Source organism: Pseudopipra pipra, chromosome 19 (genome assembly GCF_036250125.1).
Source record: "Pseudopipra pipra isolate bDixPip1 chromosome 19, bDixPip1.hap1, whole genome shotgun sequence".
NCBI classification, from domain to species: Eukaryota; Metazoa; Chordata; class Aves; order Passeriformes; family Pipridae; genus Pseudopipra; species Pseudopipra pipra.
In genome coordinates, this window is record NC_087567.1 from 9,414,311 (window position 1) to 9,430,557 (window position 16,247).

The 16,247-nt window shown below is 44.1% G+C and overlaps 1 protein-coding gene and 1 long non-coding RNA gene across 3 annotated transcripts; one reads left to right on the forward strand and one right to left on the reverse strand.

Moving 5' to 3' along the window:
• Positions 1 to 966: 966 nt before the first annotated feature.
• Positions 967 to 3,827, reverse strand: LOC135424804 (uncharacterized). The gene is made up of 2 exons (XR_010435362.1): positions 3,355 to 3,827; positions 967 to 2,248 (listed from the first exon to the last, which is right to left on the reverse strand). It is a non-coding gene; the product is annotated as an uncharacterized LOC135424804 (long non-coding RNA).
• On the forward strand, positions 3,777 to 11,504 carry PSMD12 (proteasome 26S subunit, non-ATPase 12). 2 transcript variants are annotated; one of them, XR_010435355.1, is made up of 11 exons: positions 3,777 to 3,959; positions 5,912 to 5,971; positions 6,184 to 6,312; positions 7,209 to 7,316; positions 7,596 to 7,700; positions 8,131 to 8,280; positions 8,423 to 8,557; positions 9,023 to 9,135; positions 9,496 to 9,670; positions 10,096 to 10,228; positions 11,056 to 11,504. XR_010435355.1 is itself a non-coding variant. In XM_064676415.1 (11 exons), the coding sequence occupies exons 1-11, from the start codon at positions 3,852 to 3,854 to the stop codon at positions 11,263 to 11,265; spliced, it is 1,371 nt and encodes a 456-aa protein (XP_064532485.1). In that variant the 5' UTR covers positions 3,778 to 3,851; the 3' UTR covers positions 11,266 to 11,504. The 2 variants fall into 2 exon arrangements, 1 of the variants encoding a protein (XP_064532485.1); XM_064676415.1 differs by having other exon boundaries at positions 3,778 to 3,959; positions 10,151 to 10,228.
• Positions 11,505 to 16,247: the final 4,743 nt, after the last annotated feature.

Genomic DNA, 16,247 nt, shown 5'->3' on the forward strand with positions numbered 1-16,247 from the left:
TTATTGCCCTGCGTGTGACCAGGCACCTTGCGAAGCGTTTGCACCCCGTGAGCCCCGGGCTCGCAGCCGCCCCCCCGGTACAAAGGAAAGGACAAGCGTGCGCTCGGTGCGGACACAGCACAGGATGTGGAGGCCTCACCCATTTCCCTTCTGGTCAGCCCTTTCGTTATCAGCCAGCACATTTTGCAGCACAAATAAAACCGCCCTTTTTTTTTTTTTTGGTATCGGGTTTTTTACTTTTAGATGCCACGCAGAAAGTTCAGTGAGAAAGCGCCTCCTTCCCAGTCGGACAATAAAGCCAGAGCCGTTTCAGGAGGGCTCCCCCCCTCCATTAGTTGCAATTTGTTATTGAAATCGGCTTTTAATATGCTTGGGGGTTGTGTTTTTCAGAGACATTTACCTGTCTTTAAGTTACACTTGAAATGCACTGGAACCTAATTCTGAAACTAGCTGAGAACCCCGAACTGTTACACAACCTCAGCATTTTATGCTTAAAATGCTCATCCTGCTGTTTCTCCTGTGCTCCCAGTGGCTCTAAAGCCATTCTCTGGATCGCAGAGAAGCGCTGTGACAGTAAGAGGAAAATACAAGGCACTGCACAGATAGTGGTAAAATATCCATCTGCATTTATGTATCAATTATTTGCAAAAAAAAAAAAAGTGATGAAATGCCATATTTGGGACAGCTAAAGATGAATTTATGTCTACAGTGAAATGTGTGTTTCATAACAAGAAAGAGCAAAAACCCCTCAGAATTTTACTGGTTCTGGATGTACATTTTGGAGCTGTGGGTATAATTCTTAGCCCAGAGGACACAGTGCCATCTCCTGGAGCCAACTATGTCGCTTTGCCAGCCCCTTGCAATAATGGCACAATATTTCACATCCCTGCTTTCCCAGGGAAGTGCAAACACCTACACAAAGAAATAAAAAATCTGGGAGCTCTATTAACAGTCTGCATTTTCAACTGAGGTATGAACAATGTGTTTAATGAGACTTCTGTCTCAAATGTGACACAGCCATTTATAAATATGGAAACTGTGGCTATAATTGATAATGTTGGTACTGTATGTTCCTGAAATTCCAGGCAAAATAGCCAAGACAAGGCAATACCTTGTGATTCTCACTGCGAGAAGGACGTCGAGCTGCTGGAGTGAGTCCAGAGAAAGGAATGGAGCTGGGAAAAGGTCTGGAGCACAAGTCTTGTGAGGAGCTGGCAGGGTTCAGCCTGGAGAAAAGGAGGCTCAGGGGGAACCTTCTCACTCTCTACACCTCCCTGACAGGAGGCTGTGGCCAGGTGGGGGTCAGGCTCTGCTCCCAGGGAACAAGGGCCAGGATGAGAGGAAATGGCCTCAGGCTGCCAGGGGAGGTTTACATTGGATACTGGGGAAAATCTCTTCACAGCAGTGGAACAAGCTGTCCAGGGAAGTGGGGGAGTCACCATCCCTGGAAGCGTTAAAGAAGTGTGTGGATGTGGCACTTGAGGACATTGTGGTGCTGCTGGGTTGGCAGTTGGACTTGATGATCTCAAAGGTCTTTTACAACCTTAACGATTGTGTGATTCTGTGATATTACCCAGAGAGGAGAGTTAATCCAAATTCAGATCTAAAACATCCACTTCAGTTTTAAGTGATTTGCTGGTGGCTTCATACATTGGGAACAATATTTCTGTGTTTCTGCTGAAAAGCAGCATAAAAACCTGAACTTCTTTACATGGGGCCTTGATGCTACCCAGTTACAGGCAAGGACACTGATTTCAATAAAACCTTGAGAAAGACTTAAACCAGTTTATCACCTATTACGTGCTTTCAACGTAAGCCAAACCTTATAGCTCTGTGTACAATAACAAAGTCTGCAGATCTGTGGAAAGAGGTGTGTCAAATCCAGAAGCTGCTTAAAATGGAAAACAAAACTACTTCCTATACCTGCAGTCACCCCAAACTTACTGCCAGAGGCACAGCTCAGTCTTGTGCTGGCTGCACATGCACATTGGATAAAAGCAGTGACCTAAGGATGTCCCTCACCACTCCCCACTGTGATGACTGTCCCCAGCCTCTCTACATGCACCATTTCCCAGGAGATATGCTAAGACAGAAAACTTCCAGCTCCCACTGGCCAGGCAGTGCCTGCCTCAATTTTGGGTCTTTGATTTCCACGAACTGGCAGAAATTACTACTCTTACCTCTGCAACACCCTCTCTACGCTCAGTTGTGAAAATGAGACATTTTTCACTCATCTTTCATTTCTGCCCTGAAGGGAAAAAGCCCATATGTTAAATCATGCTGAGTATGAACTCCAGATGGACTTGTGTCAGCAAAGTGTTGCTTCAGAATAAGAGACAGCAAAAGCCGAGCTGGTTTTTTGCGTGTTTTGCTAAGGACTTTTGAATAAGAATTTAGAGGATTTTTTAGCCGTCCAGGAAGTCTGCATTGGAGGCAAAAGCTGCCTCCTTGTCCCCCAGCAAACCCATATAGCTAAAGGAAAACAACAGTTGCAGTATGGATTCATTCTCTTCCTCTTTCACTCACTGTCTGAACCAAATTACAGTGTATGGGACTATGCTCAATTAGATTAGTGTGTGACTTTCAACTTCCCTGGAAGCCATCGCTCACAATCCGTGAGCTGTAAAATTATACTAATATTACAGTGAGCTAAAGGAATGAGATTTTAAAAATCAAAAGCTCTGTAAAAATTTGTAAATGGCCAGTTAAGAAAGAGCAACCGATACACTCCGAGTGACACGTGAATGTATTTTCAGTACTTAGGTCAATTAAAATCAGCTAACAATGATTAAAGATAATGGATAAATTGTGTTAGGGGACTTTTAAAATCAAGTTTGAGTTCAAACAGAAAGTGATTCACAGCCCACGGTCTGTGCTGTGCTAATTGGAAGGCATGCATCAGACACAGTTGCAAAATACAATATTAGAGCTCTGAATCCATTTAATTGAATTACTCTGAATTTACAACAGTTCAGCAGATGTAGGAACTCAGTCTTAATTCTGTCAACTAAAGACTTAAAACAGTTATGTCAAACACCCCTTTGGCACATTGTATTGGTCCATGTGCAGCATAGTCTCAAAGTAACACAATGCAAAATGTAATTTTGTGGTAACTTATTCTTTCTGGGAATCTTAAATAACATCCAAAGATTCCCATGGTAGGGGGTCGGAACAAGATGATTTTAAGGTCCCTTCCAACCCAAACCATTCTGTGATTCTGATTCAGGGCATTCACTGCTCAGTGTTTCTTTCTGAGTTGTTTGCTTGCAAACACGAGGGAGTTTTTCTGAATTTCTTCAGGGAATGAAACTTCTGTAGTGTGTGGCAGTGCGATGGGAGCTGATGGCAACCTACCTGCACAGGCATGGCTTCAACATCTCACAGACGGGTGCGGGGGGTTTCAGATCCCCTCAGAGGGGTGGATTGAGCGGGGAATCCCCTCAGAGGGAGTGCTTATAGGGGCAGATTCCCTCAGAGGGTAGGGGGTTTTAGATCGGCTCGGGTGGATCTCAGATCCCCTCAGAGGTGGGTGGCGATCCGTGTCCCCTCAGAGGGTTGGGGGGGGTCTCCGATCCCCTCAGGGGCTCGGGAGGTCTCGGATTCCCTCAGGGGGTCTCAGGTCCCCTCAGGGGGTCTCCGATCCCCCCCAGGCTCGTGAGGGGCGGTTCCCTCAGCTGTGGCTCCTCCCCTTCAGCTGTGGCTCCTCCCCCTCCGCGGGTCCTGGCGCGCCCGGGGGTGTCCTCGGCAGCGCCTGCCTGGCGCGGCGCGGGGCCCTTGTTGGGGCTGCCCCCGGCGCGCCTGCGCGCGGGCCCGGCCGGTTCCGGTGGGCGCTGAGGCGGCGGAGCGCGGCCATGGCGGAGGGCGGCGCGGAGCGGGCCGACGGCCGCATCGTCAAGATGGAGGTGGATTACAGCGCCACCGTGGACCAGCGCCTGCCCGAGTGCGAGCGGCTGGCGCAGGTGAGGCGGGAGGCGAGCCCGGCGCGGCGGACGGGCTGAGTCATGGCGCGCTAGGCCGCGCGGGGCAGAGCTGCGGCCGCGTCCTGCCCCCCCGGAGCGGTGCTGAGGGGGCCCAGAGAGGGACCTCCGTGCCGGGCTGGGGAAGGGGAGGAGAGGGACGGCTCCGCTGTTTCAGGGCTCTGTGGGAGGTTGGTGCCCGAGCAGAGGGTGGTGGGGCACTGAACAGGCTCCCCAGGGCAGTGGTCACGGCCCCAAGGCTGCCAGAGCTCAGGGAATGTTTGGACAACGTTGTGAGGCACAGAGTGGGCTTGTTGGGGTGACCTGTGCAGGGCCAGGAGTTGAACTTCGATGGTCCTTTGGGTCCCTTCCAACTCGGGATATTCTGTGATTCTCAGGCGGGAGGAGCTGTCGGGTGAGGGGAGGGCCTGAGTCCCTCACAAGGGGTGCAGCCCTTCCCTCTGCCCCTGCCCGGGCACACGCGGGCTTGGTTGCTCATCCTGCGCCACCGCTGCCTTCCTGTGACTGGTCCCGGGTCAGGCTGGCCAGGCAGCGCTTGGCATCCCTAAACTCGGGGATGTGCGAGCCCTGAAAGGCTGGAATGCAGGGGCAGGGCCAGGGCAGGCTCTGAGGTGCCTCGCTCGGCTCAGCAGCCGTGTCTGTGCCCCCGCCTGTGACCGCAGGGTGTGTTACCGGTGGGGTCCTAGCGGTGATCGTGCACACGGTGTGTCTTAAGGACTTTTTTATAAAGGACTTGTTCTGTAGCTTGGAGATTCCTGTGCATCTCAGACCTCAGAACAGACAGAGGCACAGAATCAGAATGGATTGGGTTAGAAGGGACCTTCAGGACCATCTCGTTAGACCTCCTGCCGTGAGCAGGGACAATTTCCACTAGACCAGGTTGCTCAGAGCTCAATCCAGCCTGGCCTTGGACACTTCCAGGGATGGGGCAGCCATAGCTTCCCTGGTTTGTTGTCCCAGTAGGATGGATCTGACTCTTTATGTGCTGCAAATGCTCCACTCCATCCCTGGATCTTGTGAAAGCTGCTGTCCCGTGCAGCAGTTGTACTTATCTTAAGGCTTAGACTGTCCTGAGACCATTGTGTGGAGAGCAGGCACAGGGGTTTTATGCCACAGGCCCAGCTCTGTGTAGGAATGGATGCCATGGCCATGTTTCATCCTGCACAACAGGTAAATTCTGTGGCAGTAAGAGCACATCCCTCACAAACAATGTATATAAAAAGATTTCAGTAGGGTAGCTACATTTTAGAAACAAATCTAATATTCTGTGATTTTTTACTCATTTTCTAGTTCTAACCTTTTTGAGTTTTTTGCAGCCCCACCATTGCCATGGGCTGATACAAAGTCAGTCATACTAAAATTTTTGCAAGATGTTCTCTAGGAATTACAATTTAGGACTAAAAGTACACTCCGATATCTTTAACTCCCCTAAGCAAAGGCATATATAGTTCTCAACCCTACACCAAAAAGGCAGGACTATTATAATTCCATGTAGTTTATGCTTTGTGTAATACTCTGTAATTAAGATATGATGGATGTGGATGAAAGTAATAGTAGAACAATTTTTTTGGTCGAGGTGTTTAATTGCATTTCTGTTCTCACTTAAAGCTCTGTTTTGGCCAGGGAAGAAATGAGTCTTCCACGCAGCACAGTGAATGTGAGCTCACCAAACCTGTCTGGAACCTGCCAGGTTTCTCTCTCAAGGCAGACAACTTAGAGCATGTGTTGTGCAAAAATGAAACTGTACCTTTCCAGTTTATTCTTTGTGTAGAACCCTGGATTTAAAGTTGGTGCTGTGTGTGTTTCCTGATAAATGAAAAATGAGTGTACAGGCTCGTCTGTTGTTTTTACTTAGATGAGAATTAGAGCTGCTCTCAGTTTAAACTGAATTATGTTCTTCATTCGTGGAGTTGATTCTTTGCCTGTCTTATTAGGAAGGAAGATTGCAAGAAGTCATTGAAAACCTTCTCTCCTTGGAAAAGCAAACACGGACGGTGAGTAGGACGTGGTGATTCTGGGATGTCCAACACAGCCCTTGTTCCTGTGTTAAAGTCAGGAGGGGACTTGGAGTCTCAGTCTTGCATTTCTTTAGAAAGCAAATCACTGAGGCCAGACACAGTAATTATTGCCTTTGTGTAGCAGAAGTGCAGGTGCTAGAGGGGCTGCAGGTCCACCCCACCTGTGACGTGCTCTTGGTTTGTTCCAGGCGTCTGACATGGTCTCCACATCCCGCATCCTGGTTGCCATAGTGAAAATGTGCTACGAAGCAAAAGACTGGGATGCTCTTAATGAAAATATTATTCTTCTATCAAAGAGGAGAAGTCAGTTAAAACAGGTGAGTTTAATCCTTTGAAACAAAGAATAAAACTCCGTTTGGAGCTGTATTATGTATCTTCTTCCCCCTGTGTGTAGGGACTTTGTGGGTAAAGATGATGATTCATCTTTATGCTCTTCTACATTCCTATTTTTTCATGTTCAGGTGTACATTAAACAGAATTACTGCAGTTTGTTGTGATCAGATAAGGTGTGTGCTTCACATGCTTCCTTTTGTAACTGTCATACTTTGGCATTCAGTCCTGTGTGAGAAATCAGCTGTCAGGATGGCTGAAAGCACTTGCATTTAGGAAAGTGCAAAGTTTATTGCACTCTGTGTTGAGAGTGGCTTAATTAGAAGTCAGCAACAGGCAATTTTAATGGCATTGTTTTAGGAAGAAAAAGGTTACCTATCAATGTGCAGAAACATTAGGAGTGTATATAAAAGCATCAGTGAGAAATAATCACCCCTCTTCCTTCCCTTCCTGAGGAATCTGCAGGTGCCCTAAGGAGAAGGGGTAGTGTACACAGGTAAGATCCATCTCTCCTCAGCCATGCAGGTCTTAGGGCAAACAGAGAAGTTCTGCCAATGCATGTGAGAGTTGTGTGGATTTGGCAGAGGAGGAGGAACTGCTTTTCAGGAGAGAACTGAATGCAGTGGATTATTTTGAATATCATTGGAGAAACTGAGATGAAGGAGATGACAGAACAGCATCACATTTGACCTGTAGCATCAGTCACTGGGGTCATTTAACAGCTCTTTATGAACCAAAGGCAGGAGATGGATCTTGGGTGCTTTTTGTTGAAATGAGTCTCCTCAGTTCGAAATGACATTATTACTTACCTGAGTGTTACAGTTTGACTCCATTTGGGAAATCTAAAACCACAGTGTGTTTTTTCTTTCTCTTTTCATACCAGGCAGTTGCTAAAATGGTCCAGCAGTGCTGCACTTATGTTGAAGAAATCACAGACTTGCCAGTCAAACTGCGCTTAATCGACACGTTGCGAATGGTGACAGAAGGAAAAGTAAGAGTTTGTTTTAAGACTGAATGTCTGAAAGGTAGAATAAAAATGTTCACCTTCTTTAAAAGTGTAGCTCCTTAACATTATTTGGTCCAAATATCAACTATCCATAGTATTTTTTCAGTGTGTATTGTGGATAGTGCCAGTGTGGAGTATGGATCCACAACAAATTAATTGAGTGTGTGACACATCAAATACATTTCTTGGTGGGGCTGCAGGCTTAGAGTTTGCACTCTGCTTTAGAGAATTCCAGTAAAGTTTAAACTTTATTTCTGATGTCAGATCTACGTGGAGATTGAACGGGCTCGCCTGACAAAGACTCTGGCAACAATAAAGGAGCAGAACGGGGAAGTGAAAGAAGCTGCCTCCATTCTGCAAGAGCTGCAGGTAACACCTTGGAACTCAAAATTGCATCAGCACCAACAATTAATTCTGACTGTTCTGAGATGAGTGTTTAGAAGCTGCATCAGGTACGTCTGCAGAAGTGCCTGGAATGAGATGAACTGTTATTGGTGAAGGTGTAATTCAGCTGTAACTGCTTTTGTTACTCTCATGGGTTGGGTTCCATAGAGTATTTTCTACTTGGAAAGTAGAGGTCAGTTCTCTAGCTAGTGCACTGAGTTTAGCCTTAGTGGATTCTTTGGTATAAATGGGGCCCATAATTAAAATGGAATAACATTTACTCCATTTTCACCTGCTCTGTAATAGCTTTTTTCTGTTGTTTTGATGTGTCCCCCTTCCAAACAACTCCCACCCTTCTGGCACAGCTAAGACTTGATTTGACTTTGAGTGTTAAATAGTTACATTTTCATTTCAGGTGGAAACCTATGGTTCAATGGAAAAGAAAGAACGTGTAGAATTTATCTTGGAGCAGATGAGACTCTGTCTAGCTGTAAAAGACTATATTCGGACTCAAATTATCAGCAAAAAAATTAATACAAAGTTTTTCCAAGAAGAAAACACAGAAGTAAGTCATGGGAGGATTTCTTTTTCTCCCTCCCCAACTCCAATTTTTATCTGACTTACCTCTCTTCAGGACCAAGTGTATTTCTGGGATCCAGTTGAATTTCCTTTACATGTATTAATTTGACTCTTTGATACTGTTTCAGAAACTAAAGTTGAAATACTACAACCTAATGATCCAGCTGGATCAACATGAAGGCTCCTACCTCTCCATCTGCAAGCACTACAGAGCCATTTATGACACTCCCTGTATCCAGGCTGAAAGTGAAAAGTGGCAACAGGTAAAAAACTTCACATACCAAATATCTGTATTTCCATGTGGCAAATCCTCATTTCTTACCAGATCAATGTGCAGCAGATGAAATAGCTCACCAGTCTCTTTTGAGTTTGGTTTTCTTTAGTGGCTGTACTAACAAATTGGCTAGTTGAAAATAGATATGATAAAGTTGATTTCAAAAGAATATTTATGACCAGCATCTTCATTATATTGTCTTTGAAATCTCCAGAATGTCTTGTGTTTTTTATATTAAGTGCAGAGATTATATATAGCTGTGCTAGTGTGGTCTGAATGGTACAGTTGTGTGTGCAGTACAGATATCACATGTTTTTTTCATATATTAAATACTAGAATTTTATTTGACCTGTATCAATTAAAATGCATCACTGTGAGTGAGGGTTTGTTTCTGCAGATGGCATCACTTTCCTCTTAACTTAATGGGCAAAACCCACTTTTTTCTCTTAAACAGGCACTGAAGAGTGTTGTTCTTTATGTTATTCTTTCACCTTATGACAATGAACAATCTGACCTGGTGCACAGAATTAGTAGTGACAAAAAGCTAGAAGAAATCCCCAAGTATAAGTAAGTGTTTCTAATAAACAATTCTTAGATGAAAGAAAAATGTCTCTCTCTAACAGCGCAAGTGAAATCTCTTTAAGCAACTCAGAATTTAAGGGTGCGTGAAAAATACTGTAAAAATGTCATGATTGTGCAACTTGTACATGAACATAGATATCTCTTTATAAGAGAAAGATTTTTTTTATTAGAAATACAGTCTGATTTGAGCTGTCTCCTGACAGCATGAAGTATCAGAGTATCAAGAACAACGAATATTAATGTTAATAAAAATAAAACATTTCAAATCATGCCTTTGATCTATTATAAAGATGAACTAAGCCTTATTAATACAGGCTTGTAATCCAACTTTACTAAACCCTTTAGAGACCTCCTAAAACTGTTTACCACCATGGAGCTGATGCGGTGGAGTGCCCTAGTTGAAGAATATGGGAAAGAGTTGAGAGAAGGATCCCTTGACAGTCCTGCAACAGATGTTTTTGGGTGTACAGAGGAAGGTGAAAAGAGATGGAAAGATTTAAAGAACAGAGTTGTGGAACATGTAAGTCTGACTGTAGCTGTGTACTCAGTGCCTTGGCTAAAACTGCTTTTTGCTTCCTGTATTTTAATAACAAAGAAAATCAAAAAAGTAGGGAGTGAAGCAGCAGATAAGGTGCCTTTTCTTTGTGTTGTGGTTCAACACTTTATTTGCTTGTATATCTTTCTGGCACAGTTGCCAGAAAAAAGAGCATATTGCACTCATATAGCATTCAGATTTCAATAGAAGAGAAATTTTAAAGTCTTGCTTTGTATTAAATTCATAATTGGTTGATTTCTTTTCTTAGGAATTTGTCACATAGAGATTTTCATACCTTTTATTACAAAAGAGCTGTTTGTTCACAACTCCCTCACACACCCCATGCTGGACTGCAGTTAGAGCACTACAGTTCCTAATCTGCTTTTAACATGGACTTTTATATTTTGCAGCCTGCTTCAATTATTTTTTGCACATAACCCTCTACTCTGAACACTTTTATTCCAGAATATTAGAATAATGGCTAAATATTATACCAGAATTACAATGAAGAGAATGGCACAGCTCTTGGATCTGTCCGTTGATGTAAGTCTTGCTTCGCTTCTCCTTCTTTCCTAAGGGGTGTAGAAGTGTGTGTGTGGCTGTGTTTGTGGCAAAAATGTGAGTATTCAGCAGAGGAATATTCTTGTTGATTTGATTTTGTGCCTTTATGGGAGGTAGAAGAGTGTTCTTTACTCCAGGCAGAGCTCAGTTTTGTGATGCCAGTGCCCATAAGGCAAAAGCTGCTCTTAAAAACTCGTTTATATTCAAGGTCTTGTTTAAATGCTGGAGTTTCTTGTGTTTCAGTGTTAAAAAGTTCTTGTCAATTGGTGATTAAAACCAGCTGAAGACACAGAAAGGTTCCTCACCTTTAAATGTCCCTGGTCAGAGGTGGAGGTACTTTGGGAACACAGGGTGGAGTGGTCTCCCTGCCATCCCCCTTTGTGCTTGCAAGAGCTTTTTAAAGAGAATGACACATCGTGGCATATTGGTATTTTGACTGCAAATAAAAAGCTTTGCCCTGCTGCCTTTTCATTAAATCTGCTTTTCCACAGACTCATCATAACCCTTTTTTTTCCAGTGGTCAGTAGTTCACAGAGACTTTCCTCTCCCTTGCTTGTCACGTGGCTCGCTTTCATATCTGTGCAGCCAAGTACTCCAAAGTGTAGAAGTCTCTATTAAATTTTTAATTTTTAATTTCATGGGAGATAATCAGATATAGGTCAAATGGAAAAAAAAAGGTTTTTAAAGTGCAATATTGTTACAACTACATTTCAGTTAGGTATAACAGAAGTCTTGTTCCTGGTGCTTTTGTGCTGTCTGGGAGGAATTCTGATGCTATTAATTTGACTCAGTGCTGTTTGTCTTTCCAGGAATCGGAGGAGTTCCTGTCTAACCTAGTAGTTAATAAGACCATCTTTGCTAAAGTAGACAGGCTGGCAGGAATTATCAATTTCCAGAGGCCTAAGGACCCCAACAATATTCTCAATGACTGGTCTCACAAGCTCAACTCCCTCATGGCCCTAGTTAACAAAACCACACATCTCATTGCCAAAGAAGAGATGATCCATAACCTGCAGTAAGGTGCCTCAATAATCTCAGTGCTTTTAAAGAAGGCATTAAATCTTCATAATAGAGACTATTATTACAAGTGTGTATATGGTTTGTTTTCTTCCTGTCAAGCTTTCCTGGTCTAAAATTTAGAACATAATTCTGAAATTCCCGTTGACAATTAAGTTCCCTTGATTATTCATTCAGTTGTTAAATGTTTTTGCTACAATTGGTGAAAGAACATAATAAAACTGTATTGCCTGTATAACAATAGTCTTATGATTTCTTTTTTTTCCACGTGTACCTTTACCTGTCTAACACATAATTCTGTGGTTATTTCATTACAGGACTGTTTTTGAGGCTGTGATTGAGAGGATTTACTGTAAATAATAAAATCCTAGGGGTTTACAGTGAGGTAACTTATTGTAGAGTTAAGATGCTGTTTGAACAAAATTCTGGATGTTTATGCTTAAGAATAATGCTATTTCTTGTGATTTGGTGCTATAGTTAGACTTTATTAATTAATTCTGAACTGACAGAGCAATCAATTCATGAGTAAGTACCTAAATCTTGTCTGTTTGGTGCAAGGCACTAATTTTCCCTGTTTTGTTGTTATACTTTTTAGTGGCTACAATAGCAATTAATCAGTTACTTTGAAGCTTCTGCTTCTCATCATAAATGTGATATATTCAGAGAAGAAAATGCCCTATTTATTATTTGCTTTTACCCTCTGTAATGGAGGGAAGCTGTGGACTTTTCCCCATGTCCCTGGTCTGGTTTTTTAAGGAGGTAAAATAGCACAGATAGTATAGTAAGAATCAATGGAACTCTGCTTGAATTTGCTCTGGTTTTGAATGCTTTTTAATTCTAACCATAACCACTCTGCTCATAATTAATCAGGTAGAGCCTCCAATTGTAAATGATGTATTGAGATGTGTATAAATCCCATCTCTTCACAAGGACACTGAACTTCATTCAGACCAACACTCTTATCATGTGAATACCCAGGAAGTCTGGAAACCAAGCAGGGATTTTGAGTGAGGGAGGTCTGTGAAGGCACAGGAAAAGATGGAAGCCTGTGAGCAGGTTTGCATTGGAAATGCAGGCTTTGGACATACTTATGGGAGATTTGGGAATGTCATTTTGGAGGCTTGTAACTTTAAAAGCCCCACCAATCCAGCTTGCTGCACTTGAGCAACAAAAAAGCAGCTGAACTATCAGTGAGGGAAGGGAGAGAGAGGAGCAGCTGTTCAGAATGCACAGAATGCTCAGCATCTCACTTCCTAACTTGTATTATAACTCAGTGGAACAAGTTGTGTAAAACCTTGTCACAGCCCTGCCTGAGCGTGGGATGTTCTGGTTGTGAGGCCTCAGCAACATAAGCAAACCTGGCTCCTGCCAGGATAAGGGACAGAGGAACTTAAACCCCAGCCAATGTGCTGGGAACAGGCAATAGCCATCAGAAAGGAGAACAATGGGTCATCGGGGGAAGTGGGAACTTGCCTCTCCCTGTTCTTATCACAAACATTTTCCTTCCATTTGCAATCTGGTCTGGAATCTTCAGCCCCAAGCTTTAAAGCTTATCCACTCTGATGCTTCTGCCAGATGAGATATGTTGGGCCTGTTTCCCCAGCCAGCCCTCTTGTCCTTTTTATCCTGGAGTGGAATGGTTCAGTGTTCCTGGCCCTGCTTTCTGAGCTTCTTGCAGATTCTCCTTGCAAGAACTCCCTCTCTGGCCTGGCTCTATTCCTCTGTGCTGCTTTTGCTTGTATTTAGAGCATCAGTTTGTTGGGAGAAAGGAGGTGTTTTCTCCCCCCTCACAACTACTTTTTGCTGTCAGCACTGGAAAGAACTTACCTTTGGACAGTCCAGGTATCTCTTTAAAACTCAATTCAGAGGGACTATGAAGGTTCACTTTCATGCTCTGTATTCATGCCAAAGATCCACAGTGATCAGGCTTTCTGCCTTTTGATCCAAAACAGAGTTTTGTTCTCACTTAAATCACCTTGGTCTTGTTTTGGAACATACTGCCCAAGGCAGGCTCCCTCCCTACCTCTGTCCTGAGTGAGACATTCCTGCTGTGTGCTGAGTGCTTGGTGCCAGAAGCAAGAATCCCTCAGGTTTCCCTCCCCACACATCACAGTTAGAAGTCTTAAAACAAGATTGTAGAATTATAGGCTGTAGGGTAAGTCCAACTGAGTGGAAAACAATCTATTTAGCCTGAAGTTTGGTTTTATTATTTCAGGGGGTTTTTGTTTGTTTGCAGGCTACTGGGGATGAAAATGAAATGAGTATCTTGAGTCTCTCTGGACAAGGTTGCCATATTCAGATTCCTGAGAAAAAAGCTGTGAACTTTTGGTGCCAGGAAGGCAGATACATGTCAGCTAGAGCTCCTCCATGGGCAATCTAAAGGTCAGCATAAAGACATTCTGGCTTCTTAAAAAAAAATGTACAGGGACCGAAGATCTTTGATCTTGACAGTGTGGGATCAAACCATCACATTACTCTGACCTTTGTAGTGTCTCTCTCCTCAGTGTACCCTCAACATCCCCTGATTGCTGGTTGCTTCTCAACACTCATTTTGTGGATCAAAGGAGAAATGCATTAGTTTGAGTATTACTTGCTCTAGAAATTGTATGTGTTTAAGGAGTTCACGTTGAAATATTACCCTTGGATAATTATGAAGTAAGATTAAAGTTGAGATCATCTGTTCATTAGAGGACTCTGGAGGAATTCCAGGGGAATTTTCCTGCTGGAAAATCAAAACTTGCTACTCTTCAGCCTAATAACCAGCCATTAATGGCAGCCTAGAAACAGTCTGCTTTATTGTTTAGTAAGGCTAAGAATTACTGTTGCTATCTAACCTCAGGTCTACCACTGCCTCGTTTGTGGCAGAGGGTAAACCACTTAACTTCTGTTCGTTTCCCATGACTGGTGCTTCTGAGGGAGTTCAAAAATTTATAGAGGTCCAGTGTGCTAAGACAATAAAAACATTGCTCCTCTTGTTGCAATCAGTCTGGCACTTCACTGAGAAGGGCCTCCTGTTGTTTTGTTCTCAGGGGTGAATGATCTGTTCAAGAAGCCTGGTGGGATGTTGGGCTGCAGGGTCAGGGAGGCAATTCCCTGCTGAACGGATCCTATTCTGTGCTTATTACTTTTACATGTTAATTGTAATGGGGTTTCCTGTATTAGACATCATGAGTGGGGCTGATTGAAAAATCAAGTTTTCTGTATTCAAGAAATGCCAGTTCCCAGAAACGGGAGGGAACTTGAGCAGAGAATGGAAATTGATTTTTCTGAATTTCCTGTGAAAACAGAAGTCTGAGGAGAAGGAAAAAAAAGCAGCAGTGTAAGTTTCAATTAAAACAGTTTTGTTTTGAAAATGCAGAAACCAAGCTGTAGCTGTGATTCCAAGCGTGGCAGCTCATGGGTGAGCCGAGACTCCAGGGCTTTCTGGCTCCCAGCTCTCCATTAGCCCTGGAGCAAGTGAGGCTTTGAGTTCCCAACTCTTCCAGGATCTGTGCCACACCTTTCAGAGCTCTGCCCAGATCTTGGCCTCGTGGCAGTGAGCTGGGCAGCTCTGAGTGGCCCCAGCTTTTCAAACTCCTGCTTTTTGGCCAGGATCCTAAATCCTCCAAGGACCTGGGCATGGCTCCTTGCTCTGCAGAACAGGGAGAGGCCCTGTGAACCAGCATAATTTATGGAATCCTGACTAAAGAGTCAGGGACACAGGATCTGTTAGTGCTTCTGCACAGGCATTCCTTGCAGATCTGGTCCCTGGCAGGGTGGGCTTTCTAAACTTCCAGCAGGGAAGTGCAATTTTCAGATCGGAAAGATTTTGAAATCTTAAGTGTAAAGTGGAACTGAGTTTGATATTGTTGGGGGTTTTTGTTTTTTAATTTTACCGTTATGACAAGTCCCTAGAAATATCACTGTTAGGCTTTTGAGGATCTGACTCCTGTCAAGTCTCATGATGCTGAGTGGGAATTCCTTGGTTTGTTCCTATCTCCTGCTTCCCCATTGTGCCTTTGGCATTCCTCACATTTCCAGCATCCGCTCTTGCTTCTGTTCTGCTCCCTGACTCTGTGCCCAGCTGCTCCTGGTCTCCTTGGGCAGAGGTCTAGAACTGTGAGCTCTCCTCTTCTGAAATCCCATGGGTGAGCAGAGCACACGGGGATTCCAGGGACTTGGGAAGTCTGGACAATTCTGGAAATGCAAGGCAGCACTCAGCACCCAACACATCTGGTTCTGTGCCTTGCCCGGTGCTGAGGGAACCTGGCTCGTCAACTCAGTTCCTTAAATTATCCTTTAATACTGTATTGAAACATATCACTGAAAGCCACACAAAGTCTCTTTCTTCCCATGTAGATGTGTAACCAGTTCCTGGGACATCCTGTTACAGCAGCACAGGAGGCAGAGAAGTGGCTCTGAACCCAAATTTAGTTTATTAAGGCCTTTTGGATTTGGGATCTCATCCCTCGAGCCAGTTGCTGTAGGATTCTCACTTTGAGCAGCATTTCCAAGGTTAACGAGCACTTGGAGCCCCAATTTGTTTTGGACTAACAGTCCTCATCTTTCTATCTGGTAACAAAGACCTTGAAAGAGCTTGGAGGGGGCACCACATGGAAACAGGAGAGTTATTCCAACCTTGCAGGGCTTGGACAGAGCAGTGCTTGGCAGCCACTCTCTAGGAGCTGCTGGCTCCCTGTCCAGCCTCTGGCATGTCCACTGAGAGTTTATTCAATACCATTAACCAGTCCACAAAATAGGGTAAAACCTCCTTCATCTGGGGGCTGAGAGGGTTAATTTAAGTACCAAGATCATAAAAAGCAGTGGGTGCAAGGGCAGAGGCTCCACTTTATGTGTTACAGCACTTTTCCTGAGGTGGAGATTCCCTGTTCCCAGAGTCCTTCCCAGCTCCCTTCTGAGCTGTTCCTACAGGGCAGAGTTGCCACCTTTTTACAGCAGCCTTTGCCACTTGGTACTTTCAGCCTGGAACTTTAAATCACCAGAG

Coding starts and splice junctions, on each gene's coding strand:
- PSMD12 (XM_064676415.1), top strand. CDS start 3,852: ATGGCGGAGGGCGGCGCGGAGCGGGCCGACGGCCGCATCGTCAAGATG. Junction 7,317..7,595: donor GAATGGTGACAGAAGGAAAA/GTAAGAGTTTGT, acceptor TTCTGATGTCAG/ATCTACGTGGAGATTGAACG. Junction 8,281..8,422: donor TCCAAGAAGAAAACACAGAA/GTAAGTCATGGG, acceptor ATACTGTTTCAG/AAACTAAAGTTGAAATACTA.